The sequence below is a fragment of the Maylandia zebra genome, linkage group LG15 (genome assembly GCF_041146795.1).
Source record: "Maylandia zebra isolate NMK-2024a linkage group LG15, Mzebra_GT3a, whole genome shotgun sequence".
In the NCBI taxonomy this organism is placed as follows: domain Eukaryota; kingdom Metazoa; phylum Chordata; class Actinopteri; order Cichliformes; family Cichlidae; genus Maylandia; species Maylandia zebra.
Genome location: NC_135181.1, coordinates 11569478 through 11594861, shown reverse-complemented (window position 1 = coordinate 11594861; position 25384 = coordinate 11569478). Strand labels below are relative to the sequence as shown.

General features: G+C 41.0%; 2 protein-coding genes across 5 annotated transcripts in view; one reads left to right on the top strand and one right to left on the bottom strand.

Moving 5' to 3' along the window:
- Positions 1-1231: 1231 nt before the first annotated feature.
- On the bottom strand, positions 1232-8317 carry fbxo30b (F-box protein 30b). 2 transcript variants are annotated; one of them, XM_004541732.4, is made up of 3 exons: positions 8155-8317; positions 2246-4375; positions 1232-2054 (listed from the first exon to the last, which is right to left on the bottom strand). In XM_004541732.4, the coding sequence occupies exons 2-3, from the start codon at positions 4322-4324 to the stop codon at positions 1860-1862; spliced, it is 2274 nt and encodes a 757-aa protein (XP_004541789.2). In that variant the 5' UTR covers positions 4325-4375; positions 8155-8317; the 3' UTR covers positions 1232-1859. The 2 variants fall into 2 exon arrangements, with proteins under 2 accessions (XP_004541789.2, XP_004541790.2); XM_004541733.4 differs by lacking the exon at positions 8155-8317 and adding an exon at positions 7955-8071.
- Positions 8318-12524: 4207 nt separating this feature from the next.
- grm1a (glutamate receptor, metabotropic 1a) overlaps positions 12525-25384 on the top strand; it is a 42386-nt gene continuing 29526 nt past the window's right edge. For 2 of the 3 annotated variants that reach the window (XM_014411734.3, XM_014411738.4), the window contains exons 1-3: positions 12525-12629; positions 13470-14313; positions 16959-17208. In XM_014411734.3, the coding sequence (XP_014267220.1) occupies positions 13584-14313; positions 16959-17208 (980 nt within the window). In that variant the 5' untranslated portion in view covers positions 12525-12629; positions 13470-13583. The remainder of the gene's footprint in view (positions 12630-13469; positions 14314-16958; positions 17209-25384) is intronic. The other variant, XM_023154348.3, reaches the window with a different exon arrangement.

The window sequence follows — 25384 nt, the reverse complement described above, 5'->3', positions numbered from 1 at the left end:
GCTGTACAGACTCTGAGGAAACATGTTTTTCATGAACCGTTTGATCCTGTCAGACCCAAAAGAGAATAATAATTATTAGTTAAATATAATTAATAATCAAAAACATTAGTAGTAGATGTACTTTTTGAATTAAGAATAATCTAAATGCAAATGTAAAATATAAATACACTGATGCTAAATCTAGTACTAGACGCAATAGAAATATTTTCACACAATTATAAAATGTAGATGATTTTTATCACTGAGTAAATACCACAGTTTTCCTGTATTTTCACCAGGAGAATATAAATACTGTTGTATTTGTTTATGAATATTTTAATGCTGATATTTGACTAGAAAAAGAAGTGGTGAAAATGTTTTATAATTAATTTAGCTGAGGTTAATCTAAATTATACCATAAATGTTATTCTAGAGTTGATGACAATAATAGATGTAGCTATAGTTTTTAAATGCACTGTTTTCATAGATTGCAATAATGGCCAAAAAAATCTGCAAACTGCTGCCGATTTATTGGCAGCACAGCCAGGATGAAACCTCCTGTTCCACCACATGCCAAAGCTGCTGTACTGGGTTGAGGTCTGGTGACTGTGAAGGACATTTGAATACAACGACCTCATTTCCACGTTCAAGACACCAGTTTGGGATGAAATCGGCTTCGTGACATTAGCGTTACCCTGCTGGAAGCAGCCATCGGAAGATGGGTACACTATTTAAATAATGCTCAATCAGTACAAAGAGGCCCAAAGTGTCCCAAGAAACTGTCCCACACACTATCACACCACTAGCAGTGGTCTGAGTTGTTGATACAAGTCAGGATGAATCATGCTTTCATGTTTACAAACATGTATTGCAGCAGAAATAGAGACTCGTGAGACGTTTTTCCAATATTATGTCCAATTTTGGTGAGCCTCTGCAAATTGTAGCCTCAGTTTTCAGTTTGTACCTGACTGGAGTAACACCCGGTGGCGTCATCTGATACTATAGTTCATCTGTTTCAAAATTTGCCATGTGTTTAGGGAACACATGGCAAACACATGTCCAGGGAACTGATGCTCACTTGATATTTTGAAGACCATTCTCTTTAAACTCAAGAGATGGTTCTGCAGGAAATACCAGTAGATCAACAGTTTCTGAAATACTAGTTTTAGAAAGACATAATTTAACTGTGATTTAACTATACTAGCCTAGTTACAGTAGTAGAAATAAATAAATTAAACAAACCCTCCAAAAATAAGAAATAACTTTACAAAAATTGTAAAGACTTTATTAAACTGTATTAAAGCACATGCATTTCTGTGTTATCCATCTGTTTACACTCACATTCGGACATCCTACACACCCAGACAACAAGTTTGCACTTGGCTGACACTTAAAGAGATCAGAGCTATATCATTTAGGGTCATTGAAGAGGGAATAGCAAATATTATATAAAGTGCTAGCATACCTTCTGACAGACAGAAATTATGCAAACAAACAAAAACAACAATCTGCTTTTCCCCATGGCTACTACTGAAAGGCAAGAGTGTGAAAACATTTAAATTCCTGTTAATATAGATATCATATCACATAGAATAACATAAATCCACTGTGCATATCTGTACTCAAGAAAATATAGTTCATCTTATCAGAATAAGTGCGTATTTTCAGATCATATCCATGCGAAGTGAAATGTTTGTTTTATTTCTCTCTCTCCACAGGGACCTCAAACACACACACACAACAAACCTGGCAAGTGAAGTGTTTTCATTAAGGCTTCTTCATAATCTAGTGTGATGCAGGAAGAGATTTTTTTTTAGTTGCAGCATTCACAGATTACGGCAGTGAATCTCATGCAGCTTTGACTGGTCGGTTGTGTTTGGTCAGATGTTAACATGGCGTAGGACGCGACGGAGTGAGTGTCCATCCCGTGCGGTGCACATGGCAGGAAGGGGTACAGGCTCGGTCTTGTGCTCCACATTGTTGAAGTGGCACTTCTTAAGGTGGTTCGACATGCTGGGGACATCAGTGAAGCCCCACGATAACACCGGGCTGAAGGCAGTGCTGAATCGCCAAACCTGGGGTAGTAAATAAAAAAAGTAGTTTTTGATTTATTATCTTTAAAATCTGGCCTTTTATATATTACTTTGCATTTAATATAGGTAGTACGATAGCTATATACATTGGTGCTAACAAGAAATTTTAATAACTATTTTAGAGAAATAGTTAAACACCAGTATACAGTACAGTACACTGGATTTCTGCTTACTTTATTTTTCGTCTGCCATGACACAGTGCCATAAGGACCAGGGCTTTGTCTTCGCTCCCACTGCAGGTCCACTACACCCCTGGTCTGAAGGAGGCTGGCACACACTTCCCTCATAGTCCTTGATACCAATGACAGCTGGCACAAGCTGAAACTGTCCAGGAATCCAGCTATGTGCCACAGTATCTCAATAGGAAGCCCACTAAACTGGTCTGACTGGGAGTCACCTGGAAGTTTTGCTTTAGGGCAAGGCTGGACTCCAAAGGATTTGAGGTGCCTGTCATGAATCACCTTTGCCCCCTGGACAGATGGGTAAAATCTTCTTTGGGAAAACGTGCAGCCATAATATGCCAGGGGGCAGCGTTGCTCCATCCAACCATTGAGACCAGCGTGAATGTCACCGTGGACATTTGTGAAATGGGATGAAAACTGGTCCCGGCGGAATGACTGACCACAGACAAAGGGGAACATATGCTGGTAGCGGGGGTTAGGGGGGAGGTAACGGTTATGGGGGACTGCCTCGACCTCCAGAGCTTCCAGGACGAGACCTAAGCGGAGGGTACGGAAAGGGCTGGGGTAGGAGATCTGTGGGGCAGCATGGTCGCAGGCAGAAGCAGAGGCCATGTCACCCACTCTGGTGTTAGTTACTAAGATTGCAGCAGGAAAGGTGAAAGTCTGTGTGCCAAAGTTAACATGGTAACCATCAATATAGACTGTATCAGAGATCCTTCTGCACTCTCTAGACTCCTCTAAACAGAAGAGCAGGGCTGCTGTGATCAGATCGATCTCTCCTAGACCCATGGGGTCGTCATCCTGCTCTAGCTCTGAAGTATCCACTGCCTTGTCCTCCATTACGGGTTGGAACCTAGACAATGACCTGCCTGGAGTGATACCCATCTGACCATTAGAAAATGAAGATTGGCTTGGGCCCCTAAAGGTCTGGTAGTTCCTCTTGACCCCATGGTTTTCTGAAAGAAAGAGCCCTCTATCTTCTAGAACGATATGACCAGCCCTCTGTGCCACAGGCTTTCTGACATGGAGTGGAGGTGCCATTTGACGGGCAAGTAATTCTTGAGAGTCATCAGCATGCAAGTTATCTTGAACCTCAATGGGACAGGCCGTCTCAAGACAAGCCTCAGGTGCCCCTAAAAATGGTCCATTGGCTGTATTCACAATCATTACGTCTGTTTCGTTTAGAGACCCATTTCCACTCAAGCAGCTTGAACAAACACTTTCCTCCTCAATGCCGCTTTTATGCAAACTATCTGAAGCTGCAGGTGTTTCGTCTTCCAGTCCATTCTGAAAGTCTCCATTGTTGCTCAATCTACTTTTCTGTACAGCAGCTTCTTTGTTCACACGCTCTGCGCTGGTTTCACCAGAGCTGGCACTGCTAACAAAGTCTAAAGCAGCAGCTAAGCTTCTTGCAGTCTCAACTGTGGCCTCATACAGTTTACCAAAGTGCTCTTCATTCAAGCCATTAATTCCACTGAAAATTTTCTCCTTTGCTGAGCCTGGTGGGTGTGGCTGTGCTTGATGCGTGGCTGGCAGCGGGGAAGGTGACTGAATAAATGAGGAGGCCTTAGGAGCACATGTTTGTAAAGTGGAGTGTGTCGCTCTGTTCTCTTTACTAACACTGACAAGTGGCTCTCCTTGTGCAGTAGGTGCCATGGCAATCACCTTGAGGGACTCCAGCAGTGTACGCTGGTCCTGAAGGGCAAGTGCCATGTCCAGCTGCTCCACCTCTTCCACACCACGGCTCAGGCTTTCATAGGAAGTATAATCCAGGCAGCTAACAGGCCATCTGTTCCACTCCATAGTACAGCACACAAGTCCAGCTGGACACACTTCCAGGTGAGCATACATCTGGTTGCGCACCAGGGTGGCGGGGCAACCATATCCACTGTTTAGGCAAGGAATCCTCATCAGTGGGCACATAAGTTGATGTTCATCCACTTTGCAGGAGTGAAAAACAGCCCCACAAACCAAAGGACACGTTATAAGCTCGCAAGAAACTCCTGTTTCAGCTTTGACCGTGCACCTCTGGTTAAAACAGGAAATACAGTGAACATGGTCCTCTTCCATCTTCAGACCAGAGTGATGGGGAGTGACTCTGGAAGAAGACAGTCCACAGTCCTGCCAAAAGATCAAATGCAGTAAGTGTAGGGCGACGACACATTAGCAACAAAGTCTGCTCCACATCTGTGGAGCAGACTGTTTTAATACAGTATCGGAGCTCGAGTCAAAAAGCAACAGAATGCAGTGTGATATTATTACAATACAGTAAATGACGAAACCAAGATTTTTTTTATTTTTTGCTATATTTTGCGTTTTACAATTAGAATAAATAGCATCATCTTGAAAAGACAGTTCACAATGGTCACTGGGAATATACCTGCTAACAACAATAACTGACATGTACGCCATCTCAGCACCACATGAAGTATGTTGCACATTGCATTTACTACAGCTGTTCTTTCTAAATGAGAAATATTAGGTCAAGGTCAAGGTCAGATTTATTTATATAGCACATTTCCAACAGCCGATGCTGCACAAAGTGCTTAACAATAACAATAAAATTAAAAACTACAGTGTAATACAATAATAACAATAGAAACAATAAAATAGAAGAATTGAAACAATACTAACTAATTCAGATAAATCCAAAATGCTTGGGTCATAATGTGTTAAAAGCCAGAGCGTAAAAGTGTGTTTTTAGTAAAGATTTAAATTGCTCAAGAGTTTGAGCAGATCTAATATTAAAGGGGAGACTATTCCAAAGTCTGGGACCTGCCACAGAGAAGGATCTATCACCACGAGATTTAAGGTTAGTCCGTGGAATGGACAACAATAGTTTTGAACTAGATCTCGTGGGTTTTCCTGGAGCATAGGCAGAGAGGAGCTCTGACAAGTAGGGGGGGGCTCGGGCGTTGAGTGACTTAAAAACAAAAAGTAAGAGTTTAAATTGGATCCTGTAGGGGACAGGGAGCCAGTGTAAAGAGGCTAAAATTGGGGTTATATGCTCTCTCCGTTTGGTACCGGTTAGCAGGCGAGCAGCAGCATTTTGAACCATCTGAAGGCGATGGATGGTGGCATGATCTAGGCCATAATACAATGAATTGCAGTAGTCCAATCTGCAAGTAAGAAAAAGGTGGATGATGCGCTCGAAGACGTCAGCCGGAAGGTATGGCTTTATCCTGGCTAGCTGTCTTAGCTGAAAAAAACAGGACTGAACTACTGCACTCACCTGCTTATTCAATTTAAAAGAACCATCAATGTAAACTCCGAGGTTTTTTACATGTGTTTTACAATACGAGGAGAGGGTACCCAACGTGCTGTCGATATGATTGAAATTGCCAAAAATGACAACCTCAGTTTTGTTTTCGTTTAGCTGTAAAAAATTTAATGATAACCACTGTTTAACGTCGTCAAGGCAGCGTAATAAGAGCTGCGGTTGATCTGATGCTGATTTTAAAGGTAGATAAATCTGTAGATCATCCGCAAAGCAATGAAATGAAATGCTGTACCGCGAGAAGATGGAGCCCAATGGCAGCAAATAGAGTGTGAAGAGGGCGGGACCCAAAATAGAGCCTTGAGGAACGCCGTATTTAAGAGGAGCTAATTTGGAGTTGTGGGGGCCCATATTGACATAAAAGAACCTTTCTGTCAAGTAGGAGCGAAACCACTGAAGGGCAGATCCTTTTAGGCCAGCATGCGATTCTAGCCGTGATAACAGGATGTCGTGGTCAACCGTGTCAAAAGCTGCTGACAAGTCCAACAGTAAAAGGGCAGCAGGGCTGCCAGAATCCATAGTTAAGAGAATATCGTTAAAAATCCTTAAAAGTGCTGTCTCAGTGCTATGTAATGATTTAAAACCAGATTGAAATTTTTCTGAGATCATATTAGAATCGAGGTGTGCCTGCAACTGTAGATAGACCACTTTCTCCAAAACTTTAGATAGAAAAGGAAGCTTTGAGATGGGCCTGTAATTAGACAGAACAGTTGGGTCCAGGTTTTGTTTTTTAAGAAGAGGCTGAACTACAGCTTGCTTGAAGCATAGTGGGACGCAGCCGGTAGTAAGGGACGTATTAATCAATTTCAGAAGATAAAGATATTAAAGATAAAAGAATTAAAAAAAAAAAAAAAAAGTAGCCGTCTGAGCCCTTCCTTGTACACATAAAATAAAGGAAACTATAAAATCAGTATTATGCTGTCCTAGAGTTTTAGTCAAGTCTTGAAAGGTTGTTACAACTACAACAAACCAGTAGATGTCACACATGAGAGCCATGCCTCAGTACTAAAGATCTTTATTTCAACCAAATAGCATGTAAGCAAAGCATCAAAGCTTCTTAAAAGTGCAACAAGAAAAGTAGGTAATACAACAGAAATGATATTTCTAGGTAGCAGAAACTGCATTTAAAAGAGACTTTTACTGTAGTTCATTGCAGTATATTTCAAAAGAAGTGTACGAACCGTTTTAATTTATTGTCACATATTATTTCATGAAAGAGCGGCGCATTATACTTGCCCCCTCTGCATACAACATAACATGCCTCATATGAATGCACTGGGGAAAAAAATCAGTAGTTACAAAGCAAACCTAAATATTCTGCAGTTTTCTTCTTTCCATGAATGAAGCCTGCATGGCAACTGTGAAACAGTGCCCTCTCTGCTAAAGAATAACAAACTCAGCTGCAGTCACGTGACACACCTAAAAGGCTGTCTCATACAGTACCTTATTAGGAAAATTCCCTGGTCAGTGCAGGACGCTAAAACGTTTTCTTTTTCACATTTTGGACAGGAGAATAACATATCTCCCTAATTTTGTGCATGATTTGAGTCGGCAGTGTGTTCTGTTTATAACATGTTACAAATGAACTTATACTGAAAAACAGCATACTCGTTTTGAGTATAATAAACACATTGCTGTATCTATTATGTCATTCACTGGCAAGGCTCCAAAAAAATCTTACAAAACAAATAAATTGTATTAAAGCAAATTTAGGAGCAAAATAAATCTTCATCTTTAAGAATCTACATAGCCAGTGTAATTCCACTGTTGCACTAGCATTTGATAGTGCACTTAAAGTTTAACTTCCTACGGGCATAAAATGCAAAAGTGTGTTGGCTCATAATGAATGATTCTAGATTATATTAAAGACTTTAACAGAAGTTGTGAACAGAACACATTAAATAAAGTTATTTTGTAGCCAGAGATCAGCTAGTGACATCTTTAAGAGTAGGAAACACGTCTAAAATGTATCCAACGAAGCTGGACATGTAGAAAGGACACTTACTGTGCAGCCATTTTTAAATCTCACGTGTAAAAAGATTAAAAGCAAAGCAAAACAAAACAAAAAAAACCCTGATGCCAGTGGCAAGTTACTCAGAGCATCTGTTTCTGTAACCACTTCAGGCAAACGAGTGAATGCAAACAAATCCATTGGAAAGTTAAACGCTACCCCGTCATTTCTAAACCTTGCAGTATGTATAAATACATAACCAAACACGCGACTAACATCCACAATATTTTAACAAAACAATACTAGTTACTTTTTTTTTTTTTTTAACCAGCATCTCTTTTCAGATGTCTGACCCAAATAAAGCGCATTCACTGACAACAAACGTAACACAAAAACACAGCGTGGCTAGATTAATGTTCCTCGCTAAGTTTACTTAAAACAAGAGCAAAAAAAGACGAGAAGCTTTCACTACCGTGTACAGTAGTATATTACGAGTCCAGTGCTGCAAGCTTGTTTGCTGTCATCAGCTCCTTCACCATCAAATCAACTTGTTTTTGTAACAATGGCAGGCAGGCTCATACTGTTAGCTAACAACAGCTAGCTAGCTCGGAAGTTGAACGGTTCAAAACAACAGCGGTATAAACCCGGGCTAGCATGCAGGGCACTTCTTACCTGATCGTAATGTTGGCAGCAAAAAGTCCGATCAAAAGTATTTAAAAAAATTACAACAAACCCAGCTGTTAACTGCAGTTACGGCTATAGAGAAAGTGCTAATGATAGCCAGTAGCTAGCTACATATCCTCTCAGCCTTTCTCTTTTTTTGTGTTCAAAACTTTATTGACCAAAGCGCACATCTGTTTTACACGGGGTAAAAGAAAAAAAAAAAGCTGAGAATAATCACGGGAGTTGCCTACATAGGCGAAGACATGGAGTTTTGCAACGATGTTAAAAGCAAACAATACTGAAAAACTGGTGTTTTTAACTGAACAATTAATCTAAACTTTTTAAAAAAGGACACATTATGGTCATTGTTTAGTTCCACTTATACATCATGACATCTATAATAACTATGACAGGATAAACCTGTACTGTTATGTCATGGGTTATTTTGACATTGTAGCATTAAAATTTGTAAAACCTATAAAAATATATTTGGAAGCACAAACATATATCATAGGAACACACAAATGTTACTTCAGTAATGTGTGTATATCACTTTAATGATGTGTTTAATAATGTGATTAGAGAGAGAGAGAGAGATAAATTGTTTGGAGTACAATATTTACAACAATTGTAAATAGAAGGAGAAAGTAACAACATACAATTACACTAAAACAATACTTTAGTAAAGTTTCTGATGGAATGTACTGAGTTACATCCCACTGCTGATTCTATACGTGCTGCCATCCAATGGTGTTGGGTTCTGTAAGATTAACAGGATTTTCGTCCAACACCAGTGGATAAGGATGGACAAGAGGGTCCAATAATTAAGTTAAGTTCAGCTTCAATTCATTATAAACTGCAAGTCTAACTAACAAAACTGGCATATTACATCATACAAACCTGATTATTTTATATAGATTAAACCATTAGTAAAAAAGATTTTTTTCCAATAATAACTTGTATTCCTTGTTTGCTTCTGTTCAGCAATTTCTGGATACCTTACAATGCTGTGTATGAACTGATGACGGAAGCTCCTTAATGTGTACCGGATATTTATTTTATTTGTTCATTTTATTATGTCTGCGTGCAAAAAAATAGCTTACAAATAAATTTGCTGGCCTTAAGTCCACAAAACATTACAAATATGACTTAAACGATCATTAGAAAGAAGATTACTGATTTTCCCATGTGCTGGTGATTCTAACTTTTTCGAAAAAGTAAGAAAATGAATAACCTGCTAAACTGAAAATTGCTCCTCTTTAAAAACAGAAGTAATATAAACTTTTGAGTCTAATATGTCCAAGAGAATGCAGCTTTACAAACATTTTTCAACTAACATGCAGTAATTGCTAACAAACAGGAGAGGTCACTGTTGCACCGTTGTTTTTGTTAAGCCTCCTCCTAGGTGGAAAAAGATGGACTGTGCCTCACTTTATTGCTGTTAACAGAAGGGCGTGCCACGTTTAGAGGTCGAGGCCACCTACATAACAGCACCACAGGACCCGGGGGAGCTGACTCACGGACACATCAAAGCTGAGCAGAACTGAATACACCTGTCACGAGGTGCTGAAACAAACCCATGCAGTGGGAATATTGCTGTTTTACATCATATCAACATCATATCAACCGAAGTCTCACTGTCATTTAATTTAAAGAACTAAATAAAACAAACAAAATGCATTCAGGTCCACTCAGGTTGAGGTCTGGACTTTGACTGGGTTATTGCAACATCTTGTTTCTTTTGTTTTTTTTTAACTATTCTGTTGCAGACTTACTGCTGTATTTGGGATCATTGTCCAGTTGCATAATCCAGTTTAGGCCAAGATCTAGTTGTTGGACAGATGGCCTCGCATCTGACTCTAGAGGAGTTTATGGTTGACTCAGTGACTGCAAGGTGCACAAGCCCTTTGACTGCAAAACAAGCCCAAATCATTGCCAGTCTGCCACCATGCTTAAGGGATGAGTTGAGGTGTTTGTGCTGATATGCCTTGTCTGATTTTCTCCAAATGTGGTTCTGTGCATTAAAGACAAACATCTCCATTTTGATCTTTTCTGTCCAAAGGATTTTATTCCAGAAGTCTTGTGGGTTGTTCAGATGCAACTTGACAAACCAAGGCTGTACTGCGATCTTCTTTTCACTTCCAAACAAGCGACACTTGTCCTGTCTTTTTCTAATTGTGACCTTTAACATTAAACATACTAACTGACGCTTGTAGATTCTGAGATGTAGCTCATGGGTTTTTGCACCTTAATGCTCTAGACCAGCAAACTGCCAAAACGTTGGCTTTTATAAAAGTGCTCACACTTATTGATGATCGATTAATTGAGTCCATTTAATTTTAATTTTATAGAGGGTTGTAGTCTATACTACGTAGTTTTTCACAGAACTGTGAAAACTTTCTTGGTCTTTGTAGATTATTTTTAATTCTCACTTCACCCACCCCCACCAACCTGAAAACCATGTCTATCTGTGCACATTCACGAGGGGGTTAATGTAAAATATTTCAACAAGAAAACAGATATTTATGTATCATCTTTTCACTGTTGCTTATTAAGCAGTTCTTATTTTCTGTCTTTAAGAGAGGCTATCAATCGTCTGCTCTGGATGAGAAGGGCAGACATTGCTGCAAGCGGAACAAAATAAGGACTAGTAACATAAGACTTTTCAAAACGTTGATTGATGACAGTAAGGTTTTGAAGATGTAAAATAGCTAGGTAAGAGTGTTTTGTGGGTGATTTATCTATTTTTTTTGTAATGTCTCTTTTTGCAAGCATAAGCAGCCACTGTATTAATAGCAGAAGGTGGAAACAATGCAAACTCTAAATCAGGAATGTCAAACTCATTTTGCATCATAGGTGACTTTAATCTTAAGTGGGCCGGACCCATAAAAAACATGATAAATGTGTAAAATTACAGAAAAGGTTCCAGCAAATATTTTTCCCAGACTGTCTTATAATTATAAACTATAAAGTTTTCATTTTCACAGAAAATGTCCTTTTTTTGGACTCAGTGTAAGAAGCGACGTATATATGTGGTATGAATCCAACTAAAGGGAAAGGATATAATTTGAAAAGCTGTAAAATACAATTAAAAGTTCACATTTTCTAAAGCTGTCCTGTCTTGGCCTTGCCGATTTTGGCCTTATGTATGACACCCCTGATCTAAATGGACATCAAACATACAATACCCAGTTTATAAAATAAATTTAAGGGGTTTTTTTCTTATCTGTTTTCACTAATATTGCATAATCTAAATAATATCACTCTTAAGTGGTTGCTACAAAGCCTTGCGGTCCACCCACTCAGGCTGAAGTCCCCGCCCACAGCTGGCCGTAGTATCCAGCAGTGTCTCCTTCTTAAACATGTCACTTCTATTCAGGTTCAATATCAGATGCTCGCTCCCGGAGCCCCGGGCACCAGGAATGGCAGTAGTGACGCCTTTGTATAAGTTTATTTTTGATTCATACCGCCTGGCGTGAGTCACGACAAGGGCCCACTACTTGAGAATACATGCCTCTCGGGAGGGAAACCTTTGCTTATCATAATGGATGGGTAAAGATGAAACAATTACTAAATTCACTCGCAATTTCGCCAAATTTGAGCGAAATTATTTCAGATTCCTCTCTGTAATCATAACTCACAGGGAATAATTATTTAAAAATACATAAAAAATTGATCTTACGTCCTAATGGCAGCTCTTTGAATCTTCTTAAGGGTCGAAAAGCTGAGATCCGTGGCCGGTTTTGTTGACCTAATGACTGATAAGTCATCGAGCTCCTTCAACCGAACGCTAGGTGGCGCAACAGACTCTACTCCGTGCTAAAAACATCCAGGGCTTATTTTTCGTGCTGGAGCCAGAGGCCTCAAGTAAACTCAAGTGAGTGGAGATATGAGAAGCAGGCTCCTCTCTGTTTGTTGTTTGCACTTCTCAGCTCAACGTCCTAAAACTCTCTTCAGCTGTCAAATGACTCAAAATGGTGTGTAACGCCAGACTTCAGACTAATCTGATGTTCTTTCTCCCTTTCAAAATAAAGCAAGTGACAAAATACAAGTTAATTGAAATAATGATATACAAAAGCCTGTATCCAACATAAACATCCACACACACATGAACAACTACAGAATAGATTTTTAGTGCCCTGCTCACCTGACGTCACAAAATGCTCAGAATATGAAATTTTTTTGTGCGTTGTGTTTAAATACAGATTTTGCTCATATGCTCGTATTCTTATCTCTCATAAAACATTGCAAGATTTATGGGCTTAGACACGGGGAGGGGGAGGGGGAAGGGGTGACACTTGCAGAGGGGATGTTCATTTTCATGTTTGGAGTCGAGAGAGCAAGCAAGAAATACGAGAGAGAGAGAGAGAGAGAGACGGAGAGAAAGAGAGAGAGGGGGAAGAGAGAGACTCAAGTCTAATACCGCCGAAGACCACGCGCTACAGAAGACGGATGAAGGCACGCGACATGTCTCAAGGATTCAGGTAAGTTTTAACACACCAGGAAAAAAACATGTTTGAATGTGCATGGTGTTTGTAGCAGAATGGGAAACATGGACTGATTAAAGGTGACAATAAGAACATGTCATGTCATGCTTCCTATTATAAAGGTAACAGCTTAGTTTGTTTATTATTATTATTATTATTATTATTATTATTATTATTATTATTATTATTATTATTCATTTAAACCTAGAGGTACCTTAGGCTGCACGACGGATAATAATAATATGTTTATATGTATATCGTCTATCTTGTAGGCTTCCTCGTATTAAACTCACATAGATTCGTATAATAGTTTCTATTGATGAGTAAAATCGTGAAGAATGCGTCTGTGAGGGGATGACGAGTGCAGCCAGTAGTCCCAAAGACGTCCTTGTACCGTGTTTGGAAAACGCGCTGTCCACGGTCCTGAAATCGGCAGCCTGCCTGATCTTGTGGATGGCTGAGCCAGCATCCGCACAAAATAGCAAGCGATCATTTGCAATGAAAACACCGTATTGTCTGAGAGGTTTTGAAGTAACGGACTGTCTCCGCACGTGTTAAATAGACGTAGAGGCTTGGCGGACCAGACAGTAGTACTGTTGAACCACTGTTGGCCATAGACCAGCTGGGTGTCCGTTTTGAATGCCTTGCTCAATGGCATCTCGCGTCTGGTGGTTGATAATAGCGGGATAAGGAGGGCTGCCAGCTGTAGGAATGTGAAGCAGGGCGTTGATGTAAAGGAGCATGCGTGCTTAGTCAACTCTTTATACATAAACGTTTGGCACATCTGTCCTCGTTTCTCCTAGCTTGCACGTCACAGCAGTTTGTCTTGTTTCTTAGCAGGTGTGCGTGGATGCCTCCCAGGTGTCGTGCTCGCAGGTCATGGATGGGATAAGCGTGGAAGTACTGGCAGACAGCAGATGATATGCCTGCACAGTTGGCACGGCTCACGCGATGTGGCGCAACATGGCATGCGTAAAGATGGGTCTCTTAGCTCTCCTGTGTCTCCCCGCGTGTCTCTTTCGGGTTCTCGTGCTCTCCCACAGCAGCAGCATCTATGAGCGGTCGGTGGTCCCACGTGCTGTTTCCCGCTCCGTGGCTCGCATGGACGGAGACGTGATCATCGGCGCACTCTTCTCTGTCCACCACCAGCCGTCTGCTGAGAAGGTGGCCGAGCGGAAGTGCGGGGACGTGCGCGAGCAGTACGGCATACAGAGGGTCGAGGCCATGTTCCACACTTTGGACCGAATTAACGCCGATCCCAACCTGCTCCCCAACATCAGTCTTGGCTGTGAGATCCGGGACTCCTGCTGGCACTCGTCTGTCGCCCTGGAGCAGAGCATCGAGTTCATCCGGGACTCCCTCATCTCCATCCGGGATGATAAGGACGGGTCCAAATGGTGCATTGACGGTACCCCATCCAACCAGCCACCACCTTCCAAGAAACCTATCGCTGGTGTGATCGGACCTGGATCCAGCTCTGTAGCTATTCAGGTGCAAAACCTGTTGCAGCTTTTCAACATCCCCCAGATTGCCTACTCTGCCACCAGCATCGACCTGAGTGACAAGACTTTGTTCAAGTACTTCCTGAGGGTCGTTCCTTCAGACACTCTTCAGGCTCGGGCCATGCTGGACATTGTCAAGCATTACAATTGGACCTATGTGTCTGCAGTGCACACTGAGGGTGAGAGCCCATTACTGCTTGTCTCTAACACCACCACAACAGTAGAATAATTCACCCCTAGTCTTGCAGCCTATTAGTGGACAACATAGTGAAGCATCACAGCAAGGCTGTAATTGATCACAGAGTTTGGAGCTTGACAGTGACACATGTCCAGCTTTTATATAAGATGTTGTGCCAATCCTGGGTGTTTGATTGTCCAAGTGTGAAGGGCTACTACATATATTTTTATATTTATATATAAAAATAGCTTCACGTGTATGTTTTTTTAAAATTCAAGGTAGCTGGTCTAAGACATTTGATTACTATTTTACTTCTCTTTGAATATCACGTTGCACCTTCCTGTCAGTCTCTTGCTTTTTTGGCAAATGCATCCACATCTCTGTATTAAGTGTAGACCCTCATTAGTTTGGAGGGTTGTATTGGCCTCATGTACAGCAAAACATCTCATATACACTAAAACAGAGTTATGGGTGCCTTGCTCGCAAAAAATAAACAAACAAACATGCGCAACTGTGTAAGGTGACTACACATCAGGTCGTCTGATGTTCTTTTTTCTTCATATTGGCATGATGTTACAGTATTGGGATCCAAAGCTGGACTTTCTCATCAGTGTTATTAAAGTCATCATTACAAGTTGAAAAAGTAGAAATCTAGCAGGCCCTTTATTAACATTAAAACTGTAGGTGTTCTTGTGGAAATTTTCAAACTGTTAAGTGTGAAGGGTGAGACTGCACTGAAAAATGACGTTAGTTCTTAAAATTCCTCTCAGTGCATATAAATTAAAATGAATATCATGTCTCACACAGCGGGGCTCACTTTTGTCTCAAGAAGTCTTGCCAGTGCATTATGGTGGAGACGGGAGGTAAAAAGGAGAGACAGGTTGGGAAGACAAAGTAATTACTATGACATGAATTATGTCCATGGGTTTTCATTAAAGTCTTGGTGAACACACAGTCATCGACTGTGTGCCCAAATTATGAGTGACAGGCTACATTACCCAGGATCCCCCCCTGAGGAACTGCATACTCATGGGGAGTGTAAAACATCTTTGGAAAGTCCTATTATAGTCAGGTGTTGCAGATGGGCTTTGACACAGGTTGCTTTCAGATAGATGAAGATAGGGAGCTAGGGAGGTGTAGTACCTGGAGGCACATCTAGGTGGCGTCAGCTGTCTGACCTTCAATATACCTACAGCAGGATCCTGTGGGACTGAAGTCATAATTTAAGAGTGATGAGAGCACAGTCAGGGGAGGGTGAATTTCATTGCGTACAGTTATTATTACAGTAATATACTTTTGCACAATATAAACTTTTAAGATTTAATTAACTGTAGGCATTCTATTTTTTAGTCTATTCAGACTTAATATATTTTGCCATATGGCGACCTTACTCGACCTTTGAGAAGTCCAGTGTAAATCCACTAATTTGTTTTGAGCAGCTATCTTTATTTATCTCTGAAACTGTGGTCACGACTGTCTTAAGCCCACGAGTTCCTATTCCCTGCCACCTTATTCAAGTTATAATTGCAGCTTGTTGCCAGTAGCAACAGCTAGGGCTGTGAAATTGCATAAATTACCTGTCCCGATTATCATCCGTCTGGTTGCAATGCTCCGAGTGGGTTTTTGGTGGTCATTGTCAAAAGGCCTGTCAACTAATGCACCACCGCCCACCTGTCTCACAGCTGAGATGGAAAGAGTAAAATAATTGGATATCATTATTTCCATTTACCAGTGGAAGAATGAAACGAGGCAATTGAAAATATCATCAAAGGGCTATCGGAAAACCAACACATGGCCACATTGTGTCAGAATAAATGCTTTAGTGTGATGCCTGTGTCAGCTGCTGTCTTCCTCGCTCTGTAAAGCCATGCCATGCACAGAGAGAATACTTTTTCTCCATCACCCATGTTTGGGAGGGAGGGGGGTGGGGGCAGTGAAGCCAATCACACAGCCCAATGTTTACACATTTTTATTTAAAGGTGCTTTTAATTCCCTTTTGATAACAAGCACAATCAAATGCAAGTTCGTGTTCCTGCATGCACAGCTGATTGACTTGTCTGTACAATCCAGGTATCTTGCTAAAGATCCGTTGGCTTCATCCGAAATCCAGCTCTTCACACATTAGTCAAGAAAAGTAGTTCACATGAAAATAGAAGATTTAGGCTCAACAGCTTTGCCGGGCTCTTGATTGGGATAGCATGCTGTTAAGCAAGGACAACGATCTTTACCCCTCTTGGCTTTGATTGCAATCACTAGCCGGCCAACTCTCACACTCATTATCAGTGGATCAGAGCTTCAACTCGGTCAGGGCTTGTTACAGTGAACAACTGGTGGGAAGGGTGGGGGGTGGGGTGCTTTAAACACTTGTTGTCCATCAGCACAATAATTAGAGATGTGTGGTTAAAAGCAATTACTCATATTTAATGATGCCAGTGTGTTATTGCATATAAAAAGGCATGTAATGCAAAACACCAAGATGTGGATTGTATTCCAATCACAGATGAAAGCTTCATCTTTTAAGCTCTCAATGACTGAAAATGGACCCATCATTAAGAAATGGGATTCCAAGACGCTGAAGATACATTTTATGGGACGCCATTTAAAATTTCGCTATTCTCACTGTCTCTTTTGTTGCGTCACCTGCAGGAAACTATGGGGAGAGTGGCATGGAGGCTTTCAAGGAGCTGGCCTCTCAAGAAGGCTTGTGCATTGCTCACTCGGACAAGATCTACAGTAACGCAGGGGAGAAACATTACGACCGCCTTTTGAGGAAATTACGGGAGCGACTACCCAAAGCTCGTGTGGTGGTGTGTTTCTGCGAGGGCATGACTGTCCGAGGTCTGCTGATGGCCATGAGGCGGCTCGGGGTTTATGGAGAGTTCCTCCTTGTTGGCAGGTGTGTGGGTATTTTACATTTTTTTGCCTTTTATTGAACAATTTAGAGCCTGCCTTTGGAAGGCTGCGAGATGCTGCGTTGTCCTCCTGATGTGCATGTCGCCAAGGCAACTGAGAAGAATTAGACCACATACCAATAGCACTGAATAGAAATGTTCTCCAACAATGAATAATTGGCATTTGTGTTGCCAAAAAAGCTGCAAACAATATGCCTCAAGTCCATACTCTCTGTGTCCATGCTTCGTCATATTTGTCTTTATTTTAAGGCAGTAGCAGTCATTTCTTATATTCAAATGTGATTATACACGAAGATCATACTGAATCCACCTTCTTTATAAGAATCAATCCCTTTTATTATTAAACATCCTTCTCAGATATTCACCCAGTCCTTTCTTTTCCATATTTCTTCTCTTCCTTACTGTCCCTGTCATTTCTGGTGGTGGCTTAGTCACTGGAAAAGGGCAAGTAGAGTTGTCTCACACACTTATAGTGTCACATTACACCATGAAATCATCCTCAAGGAACATTCACAGTTGTCAATAAAAGTCACAGCGTATTTAATGCTAATTTTCAGTTCATTCCTGCAGCATCTTTCACTCTTCATTTCAGAGAAGGAAGAGGTTTTTTGGCACTTCTCTATTGTAGACTATTTCAGCCATATGCACAGTACTGTTAATATGTATTTTGATACATATGGCAAAACATATCCACATTAAATGTAATATTTTACATATACTGTTAAGTTACTTAAATGGCTAAATGGCTGGCTAAGGAAGCCTGTGCTCACAGAGTCCTTACTGATGATGATTAGACTGCTGAATCCTGAATGAATGCAAATCAAACTCATAAGCCTAGAAAAACAATACAGTACAGTGACTTCCTTCATTTTTGTATGTTCACTCATATCAAAAGGTAGTTCTCACAGACTAAAACCGTTATTGTTCTACACTTACAAAAATGTACGAACCAATTCAACACTGGATGTTAAATGGGTTAATTGCACGTGAAAATCCTTTTGCAGTTAACAGCCATTGGCTCTTTGCGTGTTGCACGCTCTTGTCACAAACTCTGCGACGCACATTTAATCTGGAATCAAAGCTCTGTGCATGAAACATGTTTTAAAGGAGGACTGAAGGTGCATTTCAGTGCTTACCTCACACGTGTCAGTCAGCAGCTGAAGTTTAAAAATCTTGTGTGTTCCGTTATATTTGTTGACATCAGTTAACTGTTCCTCTTAACTAGATTGTGGTTTTCATTACAGAGTAGTGTGTTTAGACAGAATCACTCCCTCTTTGTTACCATTGATGTTCAAGTGTTGCATCAGTCTCAACTGAAGCCGATAAGGTGCATTAGCATACGTTTTTTCTGTCGACAAATTATAATAATGCTGTTTATCGTACACATATCAATCTAATATAAGTTTTATTTGTGTAGCCAAAGCCTCACCTATCATTGCTTTAGACCCCAGCTGCTTCAATTGAATTGAAACACTGTGTTAGTGGATTTCCATAGACACTGTTTGTTCTGGTGCTGAGAACCACTTTACAAGGGAGGGAAGTTAAAAATATTTAAGACACATTCTATACTTCTGCTGGTCTTGTCATGAGATTTGGACATTTTCCCTTCATTACTTAGCAGTATGTAGAAACCTAAAGAAAAAGGTGACAAGTAGCAGGAGAATGATATGAAGTAAAGCTCTGATTGACTTGCAAATGAATTTGGGGCAAACTGTTGATGGCATTTGCACTCATGTGGTATGATCACTAACCATCTCTATTACAAGTTGTCACCAAGAAAAATGCTTAAACTTTAAGTTGTCTTTAGGTTGTGAATAAAAAACTGCTATTGCGTTAGAAAAAATCTGTCAGTGACTGTTTGCCGAATCGAATTCTCTTGCACACACTTAAAGATTTGCTGGTGTGATTAGAGCATTTGTTTCCTGTCATTGCCCTTAGACGCCTTTCTGACTTCCTGTTCCATGTTTTGCGTCGGTATATGAAGAGAAGACAAGTGGTGCTCTCATCACGAGCATCTCTTTTGATTGAATATGCCATGTTCAATGCACACATGCATATTTAGGTTCATAGCAGAGGATGGCACTCTTTCTTTTTTCACAAGGCTTTTAAATTATCTATTATAATGACACTCTGGGCCGGCTGCATTGCTTCCCATATCTTTACTTTTCTCTTTCCTCCATAGGAGACGGGAAAAGTGTGTCTTTTTTTAGCTTCTGTGAAAGTCTCGATGGGCAGAAGAAATGCTTCTGGGTCAAAGAGAGACAGAGAGAGATGGAGAGAGTGAGGGCCAACACATGCAAAGCCATGTGTGTGAATGAATGAAGCTGGCACACAGGTATTAGCTTATCAAAGAGAAGCTTGTTTTCGTAGTTTATGCTTTCACCTCTGAGGAAGCTTTTACAATTTGCGTGTGCGTCTGTTTATGTTCGTGCTTTATTTGTGTGTGCATGTGTGCGAGTTCTAATAAAAGTGGTAATCTACCACAGAAAGCAAAAAAAGGGCCAGTAAAAAGAAAAGAAAAGAAATAAAGAAGTCCTCTGCACATTTTTAGATGACTTTGCATGCCGTGATCAATTTTTTGGCACTATGCAATATTTGGGAAAGTAGGTCACTTGTAATGAAGAGCTGACAATAACTCAGCGCACTGTTTTAGTCTTACAGCCCCGCATTGTTTGTAGTGGCAGCAGGTAGCTGATTTCAGTGGAAAGAGCCACAAAAAACCCAGTACCAGCACCAAATGGTAGGCAGACAAAGTTAACAAGTGGCTTTTGAACATAACTGAGCACAAAAACATGACAAATGTTGCTCCATGCCTGCTGGGTGTGTAAATAAACATCTCATAATATCAAGTTAAACCTGGTAATATGGTAATAATCTTCTTTCTGCCTTATATACTGAGACACCAGTTCAAGAAGAACCAAACACGATTATTGAGATACAGAATTCAATTAATCTATTTGGCGATTACACACTTTACATCCACTCCACACAGCAGAACATAATCCTGGTGATAGAAATTAGGACAGATCTGAGTGACCACGGTGGGAGGAAGTGGGCTGAGCGGACAAGAGCGTGAAAACTGTTGAGCTGTGAGATTTAAAGCACGTGGAGTGGTGGCTGATTGGTTCGAAGAAGGTGGACAAAAAGATGATTCGACTAGTGTCAGCATTGGTGTCAACGTTGAGTTCAACAGCATGGGAAAGTGGAAGTGGTGTAAATAATAGACCAACGACCGAACACCCAGGAAAGCAGGCAGATTGTAATCCTTCCTTATTGAACTTCCTCATTAACTTCAGTAACCAGTCAAAAAAGCTTCTCTGTATTACCGCAAAAATGTCCGTCCAATGGTCTACACCAGGGAAGTTCATTCAAGGTCTCAAGTTCAACTATATAGATGGTAAATGGCCTGTATTTGTATAGCGCTTTTACTAGTCCCCCCAGGGACCCCAAAGCGCTTTACACACCCAGTCATCCACCCATTCACACACTGGTGGAGGCAAGCTACAGTTGCAGCCACAGCTGCCCTGGGGCAGACTGACAGAAGCGAGGCTGCCATATCGCGCCATCGGCCCTTCTGGCCAACACCAGTAGGCAGTAGGTGAAGTGTCTTGCCCAAGGACACAACGACCGAGACTGTCCGAGCCGGGGCTCGAACCGGCAACCTTCCGATTACGAGGCAAACTCCCAACTCTTGAGCCACAATCGCCCCCAAAATCACCACAAAATGCTTAATATCAGATAAGTTAAAACAGGAAATATACAGGAATAATATCAGCAACAGTCAGGATGGAATAGGAGCATAATGTTCTTTAAAAATCACACAGGCACACTTGAGGCTTTCACTGCTTTTTTCACCAAAATAATAAAACTTCCAAATACTGTCCTCATCAGGCCAATCAGTGTACTAATTAAAATGTAAGTGCGAGTAAAAAGCATTACACTTCATCACAATTATCCCATTGTTTTTGTGGTAAGGGTACAACTGAGAATATTTGAGTTTAAAATATGACACCAATTTAACATAGTTGGTGTATTTTTTTAAGGATAATGAAGCAAAACCAGTGAGGCAGATACTGCGGCCAATTTCTTTTGAAGCTTTATGCACGTCCTCATTTCATTTTACTTGGCATTAAAAATAATAAAGGAGCGTAAGTGGTGCACCAGACCTAAATGTTTGCAGTGTTCAAAAGCAGGGAACGCTGCGGTTTTCTTTTCCTTGTCTCGTATTTTACAGTGATCACAGAGCAGCACAGAAGCAGACACAAACACAATACCGCAGTGGCTGCATAAACTACAAGTGGGCATTCGGGGATGTTTGAATCTGAGAGCCTTTGTTGTTCTGTGCAGCTAACCTGCTCTTCAGACGAGGGCCAGGTGTGGCGACGTGCTCGACCCACTTCATCCCTTATCTGCGGTCGCTGCTCTGCATTACTTCCACACTTTACATCCACTCCACTCTCGTATTGTCAGTCAGAGGGCCTCTTGTTTTTCTCTCTCTGTTGTCAATCATGATTTTGCCAATCATTTGCTTCCATTACTTTGTTGCTGCAGGCATATGTTACACACACACATTGCATAAAGGGACAATATTTATTCCATCCATATATTCTGTCAGGGAGCTGCCAAGGCACAGTGGCAACATAGATTATCTACTTCATTCCAATCAAGAAAACACTGATGTCCATCTTCTTGTTGTGTTTCAAGTACATTTCAAATTTCTTCTCTTCTATTAGGTAATAATATGTTCCGCAGAAGATGAGACAGAGTGAAATATAAAAGCATAAGAGTAAGTGCAGCTTAGTCAGACGTTTATGGAGACACATAAGGGAGGAGAAGAAGAAGAGGTAACAAACTTAAATGTAAGAGGGAACAGGCTTCGTTAGTTTATTATCATAATACTGCAACTGGTCCAGTTTTTTGTTGCTTCTCAATAGTTTGAGTAATTCCTCTCATTTTTGATCTCACAGGGAAAACAGCAGCATCATTTACTCAAATCTATGTTAAACAAAGGACTCCTTGGAGGATGGCAAGTAAATTAACAAAATGACAAATGAATTAATCTAATTTGGACGTATCATTGTACACTGAACCTTTCTATCCAGTCCCATATATTTAAAAGCTGCAAATTCTGATGGAACTGCAAGTCTGCAGCTGAGTCGCTTACACCTCTTGTCTAACTCGAGAACAGGCTCTCTTAACTTTTAATGTGCACAGTGCCCGCTTTCAAAAACACAGAAAAAGTGAAGCATCATGTAATGGAAACTCTCATCAGTACATCTGAAAATGTAGACTTTTATGTAAGCTGTAGTGGTAACTTCCACAATCAAAAACATGATTCTGCACCCTCAATAAACATGAAGTCATAACTTTTATTAAATGCACCTGAAAAACATCAAATCAAAGTTTAATTTATTTAAAAACTCATCAAGGAAAATGTGCTTGGTATGGTCGGAATGGATATCAAAGCAAGTAAATTTGATTTGACCAAGTTGTATTATGTAACGTTTTACATTGTCCATACATAACAAAATTACATGGAAAATATACATTTAATTAAATTAGTTAGTCAGGAATTTGCTGTAAAAATACTGGAAATTGCTTTTTGACAATAGAGCTGAATTAAGTAGGATTACAAAGGCATAACAGGGGAAAACGGGGGAAATATTAGAAGTAAAATAATTGAGTAAGGGATTAAAGTTAATATATTCAAAATAAAGTTGAAGTACCAATTTCAGAGTAATATCTAATTACAGAATAAAGATGACACTCCTTTATAAAAAGCCTTGTGCTGGTGGGTTCATCATATTTTATACTTTAAAACTGCTTTTATTAACAAGCAAATTGCTCCTTTTCCAGGACATTAGTGGCCTGAGTGGCCTCATCGATGTTTAAATCTTTGTGTAGTACAGGCTAGGTTGCATCATAATGCACAATAGGACACTTGTTCAAGTTGTTTAGCCGTGAAGGTGTAGAGTTTAGGTAGGTGAGGCATCTGGGATGAAGGCGTTGCCTCGACTGTTTTGAAGGGAGGAAGGTTCAGGGCTGAAGCAATCAGCTTCATGGGCTCATCCGGTTAGAATAAGAAAAGCAGCCATCTAATGCAGAATTATTTTCAGGGTACTCCTTTTATTCTCAAATAAATAAGGCAAAAAAGGAAGGAAACAAAGACACACATGGACTGCCAATGCTGAAAGAAAACAGAGATTTAAGTTACTCAGTACCTTAAACAATACATAAAATAAAAACCCAAACAGAACCTCACCTCAGCTGCCGCCCCGTGTGGAAGTGCGGAAAGAGTGAGCCAAAAGTGAATGCAGTCCTTATATACTGTGTGACATATAATGTGTGACAGGTGAGTGCAATCAAGGACAAGCACCACACCCAATCAAAGGTGAGAGAACTAAACAAGGTGCATCTGGTGAAGTGAGTGGGTGTGCTGGGATGTGCTAAAAGGTGGGTCTCTACAACAGCCGCCCCCATATTTCTAGTGAGAAATATGTTGATATGATCAGGATCAGTCTTCTTCAGGAAGCGAGGGCAGGGGGATCAGACAGGAGACAGGGCGGATATAGGTTTTATCCTGTACTAAGACCTCCACAGTTCTGATGTGGTCATCTGGGCTTTTCAGCAAGCGCGTCACTCTTCCTACAGGCCAAAGGGCTCGTGGAAGGTGTGAATCCATAATCATGACGACAGAGTTCAATGTGAGATCTGGTTTTTCCTTCTGCCATTTGGGTCTTCTTTGGAGGGATGGTAGATAGTCTCTTATGAAGTGTCGCCAGAAGTGATCTGCCAATATTTGTGCATGTCGCCATCGTCGTCGGCCTAGGAGGTCAGAATCAGAATAGGATACCAGGGGGAGTGATGAATCATGTCGGCCCATAAGGAGAAGGTTTGGGGTTACGGGGTCAATGTCCGCAATGTCTGAGGATACATAGCCTAGGGGTTTTGAGTTAAGAATGCCTTCAATCTCAATTAGGACTGTTCTTAAGACCTCTTCAGTGACCATCTGTGCACCAATGGTTCTCTTCAGAGCATTCTTCACAGAACGCATCTCCCTCTCCCAGGCTCCACCGAAATGGGGTGCATGCGGGGGATTGAATTTGAAATGGATTCTTTTAGTCATCAGGACCGGCTGTAGAGTCGGAGCAAGGTTGTTAAAAGCTGCCCGTAGTTCCTTATCTCCTCCTTTGAAGTTAGTTCCTTGATCACATATAATTTCCAGGGGTGTTCCTCGTCGAGAAATGAATCGTTGGAGGGCCATGAGGAAGGAGTCTGTATCCATACTGTTTAGGAGGTCAAGATGTATACACCGAGTGGTGAGACATTTGAATATTATTCCCCACCTTTTCTCCGATCTGCGGCCTGTCTTGACCTTGTATGGTCCAAAGCAGTCTATTCCTGTGGAGTAGAAAGGTGGTTTGAATAACCTAAGACGAGCAGCAGGCAAGTCTGACATTTTTGGAATGATGGGCTGTGCTCTCCATTTCTGACATGCGACGCAGCTATGTCGATGCCTGCGTACGGCTTCCCTTCCTCTGAGAATCCAGAATTTCCGACGTAGTTCAGCAAAAAGTCTTTCTGAACCAGCATGATGCAGTTTGTCATCATAATTTTGTATGATCAGTTTGGTCACTGGATGAGCAGGATCAAGTACTATTGGGTGAATGACATTCAATTCCAAGTCTGGGCTTTGCCGTAGTCGGCCTCCTACATGGATAAGTCCAGAATTCCTGCACAACACTGGTGACAAACACAATAGACGGCTGTCAGATGAGAGGGGTTTGTCTGACTGTAAACGGGCTAAATCTTCACCGAAACTGTCCAGTTGTGCCTGACGAAGGATTTCTTGTTCTGCTGTTTGATAATCAGCTGCAGAAGGAATGTTACCCTTTTGGTTGGAGAGTGAATGAGCCGTGAAATCCAATAGCTCTTGATACGTTCTGAAGCTGGGTGTGTATGTATGGGAGGGTATACTGACAATACCAAAGAAGTAGGATTTCTTTAACTCAGTCTGATCATCATCAGGATGGAGATCTGTAACTGTGGGCCAGTTATTTGGAGGTTCATGCAGAAACGAGGGACCCTCAGTCCACCTGTTTGGGCTAAGGAACTCTTTCAGGGATTTACCTCTCGTAACATCATCAGCAGGATTTGTGG